The sequence below is a fragment of the Chenopodium album genome, chromosome 3, assembly GCF_948465745.1.
Source record: "Chenopodium album chromosome 3, dcCheAlbu1.1, whole genome shotgun sequence".
In the NCBI taxonomy this organism is placed as follows: Eukaryota; Viridiplantae; Streptophyta; class Magnoliopsida; order Caryophyllales; family Amaranthaceae; genus Chenopodium; species Chenopodium album.
In genome coordinates this window covers 78,510,349-78,527,788 of record NC_137836.1, presented here as the reverse complement: position 1 = coordinate 78,527,788, position 17,440 = coordinate 78,510,349, and the positions used below count along the sequence as shown (strand labels likewise).

Below are 17,440 nucleotides of genomic sequence, written 5' to 3'. Positions count from 1 at the left end.
TCGCCGCATGGACATGGGTAAGTGTACGACTGAAGTTCTTCGTTCCATTCCATGTCTTCAATCTCTACATCATCGTACGACATCCTTTTTTAATTTTTTTCTCTCTTCCTAGATGAATTGAAGTTGTATTAGATTGAGGGGTTTAGGTGATTTGTTTGATTTTTGAATTTCCCCAATTTGATTGAGTTTGCGTTGAGTTGCAGAATTAGGGTTCTTGGGAGGAAGGTTTTGGGGTTTCGTTTATTTGGAGGGAAGAGTCTACAGTACATGACGTGCAATGCTATGTACTGTAACTGATATGTATGTATTAGGATTTTTTTTTTTTTTTAAAAAAGTTTATCAAAAAAACACTTAACCCCTTCTATTTTTTTTTCTCAGTATTTTTCTTGTTTCTATCCTACCCTGATCTCTCATTCTGCCTATCTCCTTCGGTTTTTATTTTTTTTTTTTTTCGTTCATCACAATTAAAGATGGAAGCAAATTATAATTTGGGAATAACATTATTCAACAGATTTGAAGATTCTGAATTATTGGTTTTTTTAATATCAATCTCTCCATTCATCAATCTAAAATGTTACCCTAATCAGTATTTCTAAGTATAAATTAATTGTTTTTGTTAATTTCAATCTCTCCTTCTCATTAATTTAAAACCCTGATTTATATTCAATGGCTACAATAATTTGGTAGTCATTGTAACAGATTTAATATAAACCCAAATAAAATTTCAATACTGAATAAATATCATAAAAAAAAAAAATAATCAAATTGATTAGTGCTGCTTTTCATACCTTCGATTTATTATGATTATACTTTTTTTTTTTTTTTTTAGTTTTATCCTCCAATAGATTGCTTTGGCTGGTTAATTTGAGGAGCCAAAGTCTTTTAATTGAAAACTACTCTCATCAAAAAAATAATTGAAACAACTACCTAATACGAATTATGGAGACCGGTATGGTGAGTATATAGATTTGATCATTAAACCACAAATCAAAACAATAATACAATTTACCATCTCATCTAGAGTTGAATCATGTTTTTAAAATAAAATAAATATAAAATATATTTAATTAATAGTGGTACATTGCGGTACGTTGCTTTAGTGGTACATAGCGATACACGTCGTTTAACATGGACACGTGGACAATGGACATTATCATAACATAAGATTATCATTACATTACTAACAAATGTTTTTCTTTCCACCACAAACAAATTTTATTGTTGGGTGAAAAGGGGATATATTCCGTATAATAGATGACAATGGGGCTTAGTTGGGAGGTATATTTTTTAAGTTCTAAAGTACTACTTGTAATGTAGTAGTAAGTCAAGGAGAAACATAGTCTTTTACTCTTTCAAGTCTACTATATATTAATTGGGTAATTTACTAGCTGGTGAACATTGTCCTTCATAGACTGCCAGACATTCTCATAACGTTACTAGCTAGTTTAACTCCAAGACAATCATTTTTCAACTTTTAGAATGGAGTCCTAGAGATTAGAGGTAGGAGTGTTCAAAAAAACCCGACCCGATGTCCCGATGACCCGCAATAATTAAGTCGGGAAGTTTGAGAATTTTTTTCATTTTTTCGGGTCGGGTACCCAACCCGCTAAAAACATAAATATTCGGGCCGGGTCGTGGGCCGACTTAACCAAAAAAAACTTAAAATGTTCTTTATTATTCTTATCTAGGTATCTTACATCTTTTTATGTCATATAAATCTTTCATCTTTTTATTTGTTATAAAATCTTAGGAATATATTTTTTGGTTCAAAAAATGGTATTTACCTAAATAAATTACGATCATATTTGACAACAATATATATACACTAAAATAAATTGAAGTAGGAAGTTGTTAAATTTATTTGGCCATTATGTAATCGTTTAAATAAAAGAATATTACTATGTATTTACTATGTAATCTTTTTACAACTAGGATCTATTCTTTTCATCATATATTTAGAGTACTCAGGCACATTAAAATTTTTACACTTAATATTTTACCCATAAATATATAACTAACTTATATCCTACTTATTTTAGTCAAGATTATATTACATTTTAGTAAAAGATATTATTAATTGTATATTAAAGATTTTATCCTACTTATTTTAGGTATATTGGGTACAATTTATTGTAATGAATAACAAATTAATGTAAAGTATTTCACTATTATGCCACTAAGCTAACCTTTGTTGATTTTGTGAGATTTTATACTTAGGGTATGTTCATATTTACTTATTTTCAGTTCAGTTCAGCTCCAATCAGTTCAGTTCAGTTTTATGCATTTTAATTTTTCAGTTCAGTTCAGTTCAGCTCAGTTTAGTTCAGCTCCAATCAGTTCAGTTCAGTTCAGCTCCAATCAGTTCAGTTCAGCTCAGTAAATATGAACAGGCCCTTAAAGCTTTTAAAACCTTGCAATTGCACGGGTACTATACTAGTTTATTTACCTAAATCAAAATGTGCAGATTTTCACATCAATCTTCAAAGTAGGTGGTAATGCATAAAATAATATAAGATATGACACATTGATAATGTCTAAAGATAATCGGGAAAAAATTGTAGTGTCTTAGAAGTTAAAAGCTGAATTTCATCGTACATCTCAGGAAAAAAAAAAAAAGTAATCTGAAAATTCCTACATTCATAGGGTGTATGCTTAACGACTGAAACTAGATAATTGTATTCCTTTTGGGATGCAACTATTGTCGGAAATGGAAAAACCTATAACACGTCTAAGGACTACAGGGGATAGATAAGATTGAATTACAGCCATGGCAGCATTGCTTAATGCCTCGTGAAGCATGACAATGAACAGCAAAGAAGGTACACTTGTTCTATTTTACACACCTATACGATGAAAAATGAAGCCAATCCAGAGCATTAGTACATTTATGGGCTATGGCAACAACGCCTCCTAGTCAGTTAGAAACCCTGAACGTTGAGCCCTGAGCCATCTAATGGACCGGAGCCTCAAATCAAAACACAGTTGAAACAGGTATTTAATCTCGGTACAACATCTACTCTCGGAGTTTTGACTACCTCAAAATTGTCCATAGGTCAATTTCGACCTTCCTTCCTAGCACGTTGTCGAATAACAGGTCTGTTCTGTTTCTCCCCATTATCATTCCGGGTAACAATTTTTAACGGATGAGCCTCAGTATTAAAGACCCATTGATCTAGGGGAATGACAGTTGGGGGTGAAAAGAGAAGATACAAGTATTTAAGGGTTTCTGCCAGGAAGAAGCTTTGCATCATATTGTCTTTAACACCACTATTTACCTGAAAACGTTTAAGCATACTACTCAGCAAAACTTTCACTCAAAGATAAATACAATACGAATTTAACATATAATACCTCAGCATTAAGAAAACTATTTCAAACACCTTCAAACTAGAGGGCACCCCAGTTGAACTTTTTGATAAACATGGGTTGTTTATCAAATGGCAAACTTGTAAATAAATGACCAAAATCTGCACCATCAGGCATCAGCTGTTATACCATGAAGCGCACATTTTTGGCTGTTATTTATAAGTTTGCCATCTTGATTTTATCAAGATAATAAACTTGTAATATGGAATCTGGAAGTTTAGAGTTTTAGAAGCTTACATCCTTGAGCCCTACATAACCTGACTCTACACGAGAGTTCTTCTCAAAAGCTTGAAATATGTTCCAGCCCCATTCTTGATATGTCTTATTTCCAGTGAGACGCCATAAATAGAAAAGTGATTCAACCGTTTCTGGTCTCAAAATGTTCCATGATGTGCCCACAGACATATCCTACATTGCATGTACATCCAAAGTACATTAAACAAGAGAAGAATTTCGGCTTTCAAGTAAAAGTAACTAAGAAGAAGACTCACCTGCCCAGAGTGAAAGAAATAATTCTCCCCTGCTAATTTAGTAGGTGTCGACTGGTAGAAGTTATAGCAAGTCCATGCCAGCTACAAAACCAAAAAACAAATCAGGTACCCTATTCTTATTTTTAATTTTGAGAGGGAGGGGGTGATACATTTTGCACGGTTTTATCACGAGATTAAAAAAAATAAAAATAAATAAATAAATAAAATAAAACCAAGGCCCTTTTAGCAGTCAGGTCTGTCACATCAAACACATTACCAGATTTCCTTAATGTACACCAAAAGTGTAAATAAAAGTACTTCCTACAAATCAGAATAAGTGCATCAAATGTCACATTCAGCTGTTTCTGAATAAACGCATCACTTCCATAAATGGTAACCCCCCACCATAGTTTTATTTCTCACACCAACCCCACTTCTCATTATTTTACATATTTCTCTCTTCCATAATCTCAATACATACTTACACTGTCATTTTATTAGAAAAGTTCACCCACTAACATTTATTCACTTTCTTATAATAAATAATTCACCTACAGCTTGCACAACATAATATCCATAAAATTAACTCTTAAAACTATGTGCCTAACTAAGTGATGCACTTAGTTAGAAACAAATGGAGGACTTCAATAACTTTCATAATAGAGTTACCCTGATTACAAAAGGATCGACAAGAGGATTGTTCATAAACTTGGCCATGCACTGGCCCACATAATAAGATGGGAATTTCAAACTCAAATACTCTCACTTCCATATATTGAGATTTAATTTGGCGTCAATGAAATTTCCACCAACAAAATAATTTCTCCATTTTCAGGCTTGTCAAGAAGCATCATCACAATGAATGGAAAAGCTGATATGATATGTTGCGCAAAAAACCACATCAAAATATCAAATCACTTTCACCATCATCTTCTATATCAGTGTTAATGCAAAAAAACATAAAATATACAAAATCCTTTGTGTATTACTGAATGACTTTCAAAGGTCCTATTACTACGTAATGAATGAAGGGACAATTTTGCAATTATCTAGCGTCAGCAAAGTTGAAGTAGTTTTGCAAATAATTTAACACTCCATAGCTTATCGGCACTTAGCATGCTTACATGAAACTAGCAATATATTACACCTAAAAGTAGTTTAAGAAAGTTGAACCATGCATTGTGTCAAACATAATGTCAAATACCTCCTTAGCCAGTGACATAAATTTCTCTGATTCTCCTGGACCATAACCCGCAGATCCTAAAGCCAACATTCCGGGAGCGAAGCATGCTAACTCATCCATCTGCACAGATATATTTTATTAGAAATACTAATAATATTTCAAGGCAAGAGCCGTTATTTCATTGCCAAAGCCCTACCTTATGATGCAGAGAATTCCCATTTCGCTCGCAAATATATGTGAATGATGATGGTGTTGTCTTCTGGATCAGAGTTAAAAGCCCATTCATAGATCTTTCCCACATATCTCTGTATCCAAGATTATCGCATGATGTAAGAGAAGCAATAGAAATAAAATATGAACACAAAAAAGATCATACCTGAAGGCATATACAAGAATAAAGTATGCTAAAATATCAAATATATAAGGTTCCACTTCAGTGAATACGGTAGATGGTGACCATGAGTCCATGAGATGTAGAGAGGCTAAAATGACTAAACAAATAGCATAGAAATAATATAAGATTCACAAAACACCATTCTCTTCCTCAGTAGCATAGTCACAGAGTATATTAAGTCATCAAAGGTGGTTATGCATGATAGCTCACAAAAAGTATAACTCACAAGGCATTATAATAAATAAGTCATCAAAGGTGCTAATGCATTAAACTTAATTGCAGCAAAGATTCTGTAGAGACAAACGACTTTATTAATCATCAAGAATAAAAATTTAAGAGAAGAAAATCCGCCATGATCAAAAGTCAATTCTATAAACCAAGGGTCAATAAAACATTGTATTAAAGCAAAGAGCGGGGAATAAATCACTAAAAGTCAATAACCTGTATGAGAGAGAATCAGCACTATTCACTTGTTTAGCTTGATCCACTATTTTCTTTATTCCCAGACAAGAAATTAATGTAATGCGCAAGTAGATATCAGCGAAACATACCTGTAGAGGTTTACAGATGTAGTTTTATTCCCCTGTATCCACACCTTGAGTAGATATTCATAAAAGCTGCAACCAAATACTTGGGTTAAAAACAATATTATCCATGAAAAAGCCAGAAGAACAGAAATAATATGCCTTCAAAAGGACAGTTTGAGCTTACAAAAAACAAACAATCCTTACCTGTCACCCATAGCACCAAAAGTGATAGTTGTACGTGATCCCTCTCCACTATTAGGATTAATGTATATAGGCAACAGACCATCATCCGGGAAGGTTTTATTGAACACTGATATTACATTTTCTACCTACAGATCAAAACAAAATGAAAGCGAGACTTTTTATAACAATGGGAAAGTTTGCTCTGTAGAGTACGTCCCTTCAACATGTAAAAAACCACAATTACATTTGACAAATTACCTTCTGCTGGTACTTAGGGTTTCCTGTCCTCTGAGACAGAGCAATAAATTCAAGTTGCTCAGTGCCTGAATCTGCTAATATGCTGTCGCCCTGCCAAAAAAATGATAATGAAAAATTAAATTCCCGTAATACTATAAAAAAAAGCCTTTCCCATGAAAAAGGACATGTATATCAGGACCCTCATCATGTAGCCTTTCCAAAGAGCAGCAGTAACTTAGACAAAGTGAAAGCATATTATTCTGATTCTTTCCCAAAGAAATCACATAGTTTATCAATTACATAAGCAATAGCTAAACGGCCTCTCCACTCTTTCCTGTATTAACCCCTCCCCACTGTTCCCAGACCCAAAGATACTCAGGATTATCACCAGGTGGTGATAGTAATTATAAACATTGTGGCAAACAACATTTTCAAATTCACTTATATTAGAGTGTAACACTCTAGTGGTTACTCACTTGTATTAATATTAAGTTATGCAATAAAGACTTGATTTTTGAGGAAAATGGGCAGCTTTTGATTAATATGAAAATGGAAGAAGCAAAACAAGAGTAGCTTGAGGCTACTAGTCTCTGATTTAGCACCTTTAGGGCACCACTCTCTAACTCTAGAAATTACTATGATCTTGCCTAACTAGCACATCCCACTCTCCCTTTCTTATATATTTATAATCTGCCAAAAGAAGGAAAACAACAAAAAATGTTGTAGCAGCTGTCAAAGCTCTCCTCTGATTGGATGATGCTGCTCTGCTTGGTGACTGCTCTCTGCTTGGGGGCTGCCTTGTTGTTCATTCTCTGACATTCTATTTTGCTGACCCTTCCTTCTCCTTCTTGAATAAGTAATCAAATCGTGACCCTTGTTGAGCATTGAGTCCGTTACATTCCCTCCCCCTAGAAGACTCACCTTGTCCTCAAGGTGAAAGGAAGGAAAACGCTCGTTGATGAGAGAAGCTTCTTTCCAGGTGGCCTCCATCATGGGTAAATTTTCCTACTTAACCAACACCTCCAAGTGAGAGGGAGAGCTGCTGGATTTTCTGACAGCAAGCACCTGCTCTGGTTCTGCCAGCAACTCCAGTTCTGCTGTCAACTGAGTTGGTATGGTAGGGCTCACTTCTTGGCTGCCAAGTGCCTTCTTCAATTGAGATACATGGAACACAGGGTGTACGCGGCAAGAATCAGGCAAACTCAGCTTGTAGGCCACATTTCCCACGCGTTGCTCCACCAGAAATGGTCCATAAAAACGCGGAGAGAGCTTCTCATTAGGCCTCTTAGCAAGAGACTTTTGTCTATATGGCTGAAGCTTAAGGTAGACATAATCTCCCACCTGAAATTTGACCTCTCGTCTCCTTAAATCCGCATTTGCTTTCATCCTTTGCTGTGCACGAAGCAAGTTCATCTTCAAATCCTCAAGCACCCAATCCCTTTCTTGTAACCAAACTTCCAAGCTATCCACTGGAGTTTGGCCTTTCCCCACCTTAATTAGCTTCGGGGGATCCCTTGCATAAACCACTCGAAATGGGGTAAACCCGATTGACTCATGGTGAGCTGTATTGTAAGCAAATTCAGCCCAATGTAACCATTTTCCCCAAGATTTGGGCTGCCCATTCACGAAGCATCTTAGGTATGTTTCCAAGGTCTTATTGACTATTTCCGTTTGACCATCGGTTTGGGGGTGGTACGCGGTGCTTCTCTTAAGTTCCGTGCCTTGTAGCTTAAACAACTCTCGCCAAAAAATACTCATAAATATGCGATCCCGATCCGAAACTATAGAGCTAGGAAACCCATGAAGCTTGACCACTTCCTTAACAAAAATGGCAGCTATTGTGGCAGCACTATATGGGTGTTTTAGCCCAACAAAAATGGGCATATTTGGAGAGTCTATCTACCACAACCAAGATAGAAGTCATCCCCATCGAATTGGGAAGGCCTTCAATGAAGTCCATTGATATGTCCTCCCATATGGCTTCGGGAATGGGTAGGGGTTGCAAGAGTCCCGCAGGCTGCATTTGAGAGTGCTTTGCTTGCTGACAGATGGGGCAGCGTTGCACATGCTCCCCGACATCCTTTCTCATCCCAATCCAATACTACTCCGAAGCAATTCTCAAGTAGGTTTTAGTCTCTCCTTGATGTCCTCCAATGGGGCTATCATGATACTCTCGCAAGAGCTTGGGAATCAAGGTGGATGACTTTGGTATCGCCACCCTCCCCTTAAATAACAACCTACCATTCTCAATGGTGTACCCCACATACGACCCTTCCCCTTGCTGCACTGCTGCTGCTATTTTTCCCAAGAGGCTATCCTCTTCGACCTCTTTTTCCAACTCTTCCCACTTAATTCCCTGGACAGAAACCATGGCTGCCATTTCCAACTCCGAGCCACCTCTTCTAGAGAGGGCATCCGCCACTCTATTGCTAGCCCCCGGTTTGAATTGGATTTCAAAGTCGAAACCCAATAATTTGCGCACCCATTTTTGATAATCTCCCCCCACTTCTCTTTGCTCCATCAAATATTTCAAGCTTTGTTGATCCGTTCTCACCACAAAGTGACGGCCTAGTAGGTAATGGCGCCACTTAACAATGGCTAGGCAAATCGCCATTAGTTCCTTCTCATAGGTGGCCTTTGCTTGCGATTTAGGGCCCAATAACTTGCTGTAAAATGCTATAGGCCTAGAGTCTTGCATTAGCACCGCTCCTAGACCGTAGCCCGAGGCATCGGCCTCCACCACAAATAACTTGCTGAAATTCGGCATTACCAGCACAGGGGCAGCCACCATGGCAGCCTTGAGCTGCTCCAATGCCTTAGTTGCCTCAGTTGACCACCCGAAATTATCTCTCTTAAGTTGTTCGGTCAAGGGTCTAGCTATTTGAGCATACCCCTTAATGAATTTGCGATAATAGCCGGTTAGCCCCAAGAAACCCCGCAACTCCTTCAAATTTTTTGGAGTAGGCCACTCCACCATGGCCTTGACTTTCTCCATGTCCACCGCCACTCCACTTTGGGACACCACGTGACCCAAATAAGCAACTTGCTGCTGCCCAAACTCGCATTTCTTGAAATTCACCACCAAGCGATGTTCCTTGAGCAACCCCAACACTACCCTCATGTGCTCTTGATGACTCTCTATGTTGGGGCTATAAATCAAGATGTCATCGAAGAAAACTAACACGAATTTTCTCAAATGAGGTCGGAACACCTCATTCATCAAGGCTTGAAAGGTGGCGGGAGCGTTAGTAAGCCCAAAAGGCATTACCAAAAACTCGTAGTGGCCCTCATGGGTTCGGAAGGCGGTCTTGGGTGTATCCTCCTCCCTTACTAAAATTTGGTGATAGCCCGACTTGAGGTCGAGCTTGGAAAAGATGGCAGCCCCATGAAGCTCATCCAAGAGCTCATCGATGATGGGAATGGGGTATTTGTCCGGAATTGTTTCCCGGTTCAAAGCACGATAGTCTACGCAAAAGCGCCACGAACCATCTTTTTTTTTAACCAACAACACCGGGCTTGAAAAGGGGCTCACCGAAGGCTTGATGATTCCAGCCATTAACATCTCCCTAATAATCCTTTCAATCTCATCTTTTTGAAATTGGGGGTATCGGTAGGGTCTTAAACTCACCGGGTTGCTTCCCTCTTTCAACACGATTGAGTGTTCATGTCCCCTCTTGGGTGGTAACCCCTTAAGTTCGGCAAAGACACTTTGAAATTCCTTCATTACGTCCTTCAACCACGTGGGTGGTGCTGCCACCAGTGGCTCGGCTCTCTCTGCACTCGAATACATCTCCACATGGTTGATCTCTACCCATAAACCTCCTCCCTCGTGCCTCAAGGCTTTCAACATTGCCCTGAGCGACACCTTAGAGTGCTCTAACGCGGGATTTCCCACCAAGGTCACCCTCCGATCACCCACCATAAAACTCATGATATGTGTCTTCCAATTATGCGTGACCGACCCCAACTTCTCTAACCATTCAATTCCCAAAATCATGTCAGCACTCCCCAATTTCAAAGGCAGGAAGTTATCAACCACCACGAAACCTCCATTCAAGACCACCCTTACCCCTGTACATCTCCCTTTTCCCACGATCACATCCCCATTCCCAAGTGACACTCCAAATTCGCGGTCACCGCTCACCGGAATTCCCACCTCCGCCACTAACACCTCCGAAACGAAATTATGTGTGGCTCCGAGGTCAACCAATATCACCACCGACTTCAGACCGACCTTCCCTTCCAATTTCATGGTTTTCGGCCTCGAGATTCCCACCAAGGAGCAGAAGGTAGCTCCGGCCACCACCTCGTCGTCGCTGGAGTCCAGTTCTGGCGGTTTGGACGGCCAGCTCCGACGTCTTCTTCGCCGCCGAGCAGCAGCACACTAAGCTCGCGGTTCTTGCAGCGGTGGCCCACGCTCCACCGCTCATCGCACCTAAAACAAAGCCCTCTGGCTTTGCGTTCTTTGTGCTCGGAATCGGTCAGCCGCCGCGGCTCCCCGGACCTCGCCGTTGAGCTGGTGGTAGATCGGGGAAGGTTAACGGGGGAAGGTTAACGGAGGCCTGAGACTCGGGGGTGATAATCGGAGCTTTAGGCCACCCTTTGAAGGTCGTGGCTTGTTGGGCAGGGGTACCAAAAGTGTTAATTAGGCCCGACCCGACTGGTGTTTTGGATCCGGATGATCCAGTTGTACTGGTAGTGGGTCGACCCGAACCGAAATACCCGGGTGGTTTTCTTAACCCGCCGACCCGATTTCTCTCTTCGACCCGACCCGCGATCTCCATGGCCTGCTCTAGGTTAAACGGGTTCATGAGCCTGACGTATGTCATCTTTGAGCCCTTGTATAAAATGGCCCATCATGATTGTTTCAGGGATGTCCTCCAACGGCGCTGAAAGTTCGATGAACTTCTTTCGATACTCCATTACTGTCGTCTCCTGGCTTGCGGCCAGCCACTGATCGTGGAGGCTCCCGGCGTGAGTTGGCCGAATTGACGCAAAATCCGCGCTTTCATGCTCTCCCACGTCGCAATAGGCCTCCTTCGATTTTCCCACTGGAACCACCTTAGTGCGTCCCCTTCCAACGCCGAGACAGCCGCCTGCAATTTTTGCTCCTCCGTGAGACGGTAGTGGAGAAAATACTCCCCTTTAAGGATTCATCCATCCGGGTCTGCACCTTCGAATATGGGCATATCAAGCTTCCTCGGCTTCCAATGATAGTCACCACCGCCGTTGTGGTTGCGATTTTCATGGTTGTAGCCTAGTCCTTGTTCGTGATGCCTCTGGTTCACCAAGTTCCGCAGCTCTTCGAAAAACTGGGCTTGTATGGTGGCGTTCACGGCGGTCTGAGCTTCTTGTTGCTGCCGTAGCAGCTCAAATTGATTATCAAGCTTCTCACTGGCCTCACTCAAGGTCTTCTTGAGTGTTTCCTCTTGTGTTTTCATCGCCGCCTCCATTGCTTCCAACCGAGCTTCAACTCCAGCCATTTGCTCATCCAGGACCGCCGCTCTGATACCACTTGTAACACTCTAGTGGTTACTCACTTGTATTAATATTAAGTTATGCAATAAAGACTTGATTTTTGAGGAAAATGGGCAGCTTTTGATTAATATGAAAATGGAAGAAGCAAAACAAGAGTAGCTTGAGGCTACTAGTCTCTGATTTAGCACCTTTAGGGCACCACTCTCTAACTCTAGAAATTACTATGATCTTGCCTAACTAGCACATCCCACTCTCCCTTTCTTATATATTTATAATCTGCCAAAAGAAGGAAAACAACAAAAAATGTTGTAGCAGCTGTCAAAGCTCTCCTCTGATTGGATGATGCTGCTCTGCTTGGTGACTGCTCTCTGCTTGGGGGCTGCCTTGTTGTTCATTCTCTGACATTCTATTTTGCTGACCCTTCCTTCTCCTTCTTGAATAAGTAATCAAATCGTGACCCTTGTTGAGCATTGAGTCCGTTACATAGAGACTGCTACATTGCCAACAAGACCCAAATGATAAGATGCCAAGTAGCTTAAGCATAGGCTTTTGTGGGAAAATGCTCACAGCATGCTATCCAAAAATGCCAAACAAATTTTATAGTCATTTGAGCCAGAAAAATAAATCTTTAAAATTCAAAACAGCAAAGAAGCATGTACACATAAAAGGATCAAAATGGTAACAGTATTCATATCCTCACAACTTACCCCTGTCCACCCAGGATTATGAGGTCTTCCATGTGCCAGGTTAATAATGTTATATGGTATACCGGAAGACGTGTCCCATGCAGGTAACAGTCTATCAGCAATGTCTTGGGCTTTTTCAAGGAACATCTTGTCATTGGAGAGATCATAAGCACTTAAAAGTCCCCCTACAACTCTGTATTAACATGAAATACAAGGAATAGGTCTCAAAAATAAGCAAGTTGGAAAACTTTTAATGCAGAAAACATTGTATAAAATAAATGACATTAAACCTTATAAAAGCAACCTTATGGTTGTCTCAAAGACACTAGCATCATAATCTTTGTTGAAATCCAACGTATTGGCAACCCACCTGCCAAAAGAAGATGTAAATCATCTAGCTGAGCAATCATAAAACACAAATAAACACCAGTCAAAAGTAACATACATTCATAAAAAAATTAAAAAATAAAAAAAGAAACGGCAAGCACAAAAATGAAGAGAGCCAATATTAGTAAATTCATGAACATATGATCTTTCAAAATAATTAGGGAAAAGTAAAAGTGGGCTTCAAAAAGATAAAAAGACATGAGCTATAAAGTAAAGAGTGATGGATTTAAAACATTAAGATTTTTTTTTTTCTTCACCTTATTCTTATTACTACTCAATCTAATTAAAATCAGCCCACACTAGATGAGACTGGAAAAATTCAGCTCAAATCAAATAATAAAATAAAAGATAATGAGTCAAATCAAAAATTAAAATCAGACTAGACCAAACTAGACCACATCAGAGCTTAAAAATACATATTAGAACACCTAAAAAAAAAAAAAGTTGAATAGAACAAAACCTACACATATAAGCAACATTTGATTGCAAAGATGTTTCTCAACCTCATAGTTCGAGAGAGAAAAATAAGATTCATCGGTTCATCCCGACTTTGTTTAATTCTTCAAATTCAAAATATAGTTAATATACATACTCAATTTTAAGCATCACCGTCATGACAAAAAACTTAATGTTATTGAGAAAAGCACCCGTGCCAATGACTGGTTGCAATAATTTGGAGCTCATATGGCTATTATAAAACTATTAAGGGTATAAGGACCCACACCTACCCATTAATATCTAAAAATAGGAAAATTTGCAAATTGCTGCCATTTAAAGTTTGTATTTTGCAAATTACAGTCATTTAAAAAAAAAAATTGCAAATTGCAGCCCAAAAGTTCGTATAAATTGTAAATTGCAGCCCGATTCAATTTTTTCATCGGTTTACAAGTTGAAAAATCTTCAGTTAAAATTATAGGGGTCATTTTAGCCCTCAAGGGCCCGAATTGAGCTCGGAATTAGCAAAAAAATAACGTAAGTGTCTCATATTTATAGTTTCCCACAAATCGATACATTTTTGTTACACAAAATGAGGCACTTGCGTTATTTTTTTCTAATTCCGAGCTCAATTCGGACCCCAAAGGCCTATAATGGCCCCTAAAACCTTAATCGAAGATTTTTCGACTTGTAAACCGATGAAAAAGTTTTTTCAGGCTGCAATTTGCAATTTATACGAACTTTTGAGCTGCAATTTGCAATTTTTTTTTAAATGGCTGCAATTTGCAAATTTTCCCTAAAAATAAGTATAAAAATGTACATAATTACATATAGAAATAAAAAGCACTAACTAATACTTCGTATCACATATAAATCTGACTGAACATATAACAATTTTAATCAATCTATTTTTAAACAATTTAACAATCGCATGTCAATTTCAAAAGCATGGGAGCCGAGACAACGAAGGTAAACCTTCCCTCGGAAAGAAAATGTCAGAGAAGCATGATATAAAAGGGTACCAGAACTCACTCTCTAGCTCTCTGGAACTGTTCGTCCAGGCCCATAATATACAATGTATCCAATGAGTCTATCAGTGTAGCTCCAAGACCTCCAAAGCTATTGACACCACTCTTGCTCTGGGGCTGTAGATATAATGAACTTTATTGATACAAGCACAATATAGGACAGGTGTGAATTAAAAGTAACAATACTATTGAGTTGGAAAACCAATAAATTCTTTAGATAGCTCAAGACAACAATGATCAACCACTCAAAACAAACAGATAGTAGAGGCTATTTTTGTAGATTATGGTTTGTCTTTTGACAGGCATTCAATAATTGATTAATACAACCAAGTACCCCTTCATCATGGATCTGAAATAGTGACATGGAAATCTTAAATAGAGGCACTCATTTTTTTATGGTTTTCTCATATCCAACAATGTATAATTAATCAAACATCTCGATGAATAACTAAGGATATAAAAGTGACATGTTCTAAGCATCACCAAGGAATACCTGAAGTTCATCTTGCCCCCAAGCATATTTCTCATAAGAAGTCCAAGCGTGTAGCATGGCCTCTTTCACTTTTTGTCTTCGCTCAACGTCAAGAGGATCATCTGATACAACCTTTTTTGCCGGAATATTATTCTTTATCCCTGCAACATTTTTTACCCCTTCAAGCTGTAAAGAAAGAGAAATCAATTCCACAAAGAATCAAATGATACTTAAAATGTAAAAATAAGTTAATGAATACTACTTCCTCTATTTTTTTATTCTTTTTTTTAACTTACAACACTTCTCTTTTCACGCTTGCCGATGCATTATTTCAATCACTTAATTACTAATATGTAAAAGTTATAAACATTTGAAATTAAATAGTATAATCCAGACGAATCCAACAAGATCCCACATGACTATATTTTTGCTCAGTTATAAATCATCAAAGCTAATTAAAATAGAGCATATGAATAGGGTAAAAGTCAAATTGTTGCAAGTAAAAAAAAAAAAAAGGGGGGGGGGGGGGGGGGGGAGAAGTATATCATTTGCTTACTTAAGAAGATTTTAAAAGGCATATAATAGCCAGACAATGATTATGTCAATAATTTCTGGCAGAAAGTTTTGAGTTATATGAATCCTAAAGAAGATAGCAGCAGTAAAATAGGTTGACCAATGAGAATAAACAAAGGTTTTTCTCTACATACAGAAGAAATCAGCCATAGAAAAATAATGCTATTTCAAGGATGGCAATACAATGAAGTCATACAAACTAGCAACTAAGTACATAAGATAGGGAAAACTATACAAAAAACAACAATTAGTTTACCTCATCATGCAGCCGATTGACCTCTGAATACAACTTTTCTAATTCCTCCTGCAATCATCAATTTTTAATCAGATTAATGCCTAATTGTATTCCAAAGTTATAAAAATAAAATAAAAAAAAAAAAAGAAAAGAAAAAGAAAAAGTAATAGGGAGGGGGGGGGGGGGGTAAAACTTTCTCTTTATGAGTCCTCTTTCAACTGCAACAAGAACAGAGCTTGATTCATTATATGAACACACAAGGTTTGACCCAATGAGACGTATTGATGACAAAGGCTCTCTGCAACTTCATCACTTACAAGATCTATCCATCATCCGTGATTCAGTTCCAACCCATCCAGATCTTTACATGATCTCTCCTCCAACTACCTAGGATGTGTAAACTTCACTAAGCCGTAATTCATCAAAACTGCCAATAAACAACAAGCATCTCCAAGGAAACACACCCAATAGAAAAAATCCCCAATCAAGACCCTCCCCCCCCCCCCCCCCCAACCAATACTATGATTAGAAGAAAAAAAAGGCACCAGTGTGGGCATCACGGGAGTCTAAATGGCACGGGTACTCTGCAACTTCATTGTTTTTGCTTTCAGGTTATTGCCATGTCACATTATCCATCAGTAAGATACTTAGCACATTCATCTAAATTGTCAATACTATAGAAGCGATTTTAAGGAATTAAAAACTTCAGTAAAACAACTGAACTCACCCAAGTATTTCTAACTTCTAATTAGAACATACCCATAGATACCAGTGATTACCTAACCGCGAACTGGCCTTATCCATCACTACTCCATTTTTAGCCCCGAAACAGCTCAAATCTCAATTCTCTAGTCATCCTATAATTCTTACTTATCTCTAATTTACAACACATTTTCTCTCACTTCCCAAACTTCCATGTCACCATGATCCACTTCATCAATCACATTTCAAACAAACAATACAACATTACACAACATTAATAATCAAACAGCATTGTCACCTAAAACTTCAAAAGATTCCAACTTTCAGCATGATCTCCACCCAATTTAGCCAATTATCAATCAATCAAAATGAATTATCCAAAATAAAACCATTAATGAAAAGGCAAAAACAGATCTACCCAGAAAAATTAACAAAGAATTTAATTCAATAATAATCAAATAATTGAGTAAATAACCTCGTGTTCTCTGAGTAGAGTCTGGCGATCCCAAACAAACAAAGTGCCAATAACAAATACTATGAACAACATAGCCAATTTCTTAGGTCGCTTCAAATAATACGCCGGATTTACATATCTCCACCAAGATGATGATCTACTTCTCGCCATTTTTCTAGTAATTTAATATACGTAAACCCTAAAACTATAATTTATTTACTGAAATCCAAAAATAAAATCATGAGAGAGAGCTTAAACCAAGATAATTGATTGATTCGAGTTGATGTAATCCTAAATGTTGATTCTAATCCCTTCCTCAATTTTTGTCGGAAATTTTAGGGTTAATCTTCTTCTTTTCCCCAATTTGATTTAAAATTGTGGAATTTTTTTAGGAGAAGAAGAAAAAGATGATGACAATGAAGTAAGCAGAAGACGGGAATCTATTAAGACCAAAATTGAAGGAAAGAAAATTATTATTCAATTACTATGTATTTTATTTTATTAAAAAAAATATTCATAATGTAATTACGAGTACTAATTAAGTAATTAGTAGTAATTCTCAAGCAAAACCGATTCGTTCTCCTAAAAAACTATACCCGTAATAGTGGTTTGTTAATTAGATCATGGACA

General features: G+C 37.9%; 1 protein-coding gene across 1 annotated transcript; it reads right to left on the bottom strand.

Moving 5' to 3' along the window:
• Window positions 1-2,541: 2,541 nt before the first annotated feature.
• On the bottom strand, window positions 2,542-17,255 carry LOC145624336 (mannosyl-oligosaccharide 1,2-alpha-mannosidase MNS1-like). The gene is made up of 14 exons (XM_081677341.1): window positions 16,832-17,255; window positions 15,676-15,723; window positions 14,868-15,032; window positions 14,379-14,491; window positions 12,829-12,894; window positions 12,546-12,717; window positions 6,382-6,471; window positions 6,145-6,269; window positions 5,965-6,030; window positions 5,216-5,324; window positions 5,041-5,139; window positions 3,858-3,938; window positions 3,604-3,774; window positions 2,542-3,275 (listed from the first exon to the last, which is right to left on the bottom strand). Exons 1-14 carry the CDS (start codon window positions 16,979-16,981, stop codon window positions 3,054-3,056), a joined length of 1,677 nt encoding a protein of 558 aa, XP_081533467.1. The 5' UTR covers window positions 16,982-17,255; the 3' UTR covers window positions 2,542-3,053.
• Between the last annotated feature and the right edge of the window lie 185 nt (window positions 17,256-17,440).

Coding starts and splice junctions, on each gene's coding strand:
- LOC145624336 (XM_081677341.1), bottom strand. CDS start 16,981: ATGGCGAGAAGTAGATCATCATCTTGGTGGAGATATGTAAATCCGGCG. Junction 6,031..6,144: donor TTTGGTGCTATGGGTGACAG/GTAAGGATTGTT, acceptor ATTTGGTTGCAG/CTTTTATGAATATCTACTCA. Junction 5,325..5,964: donor ACATCTGTAAACCTCTACAG/GTATGTTTCGCT, acceptor TCTTGGATACAG/AGATATGTGGGAAAGATCTA.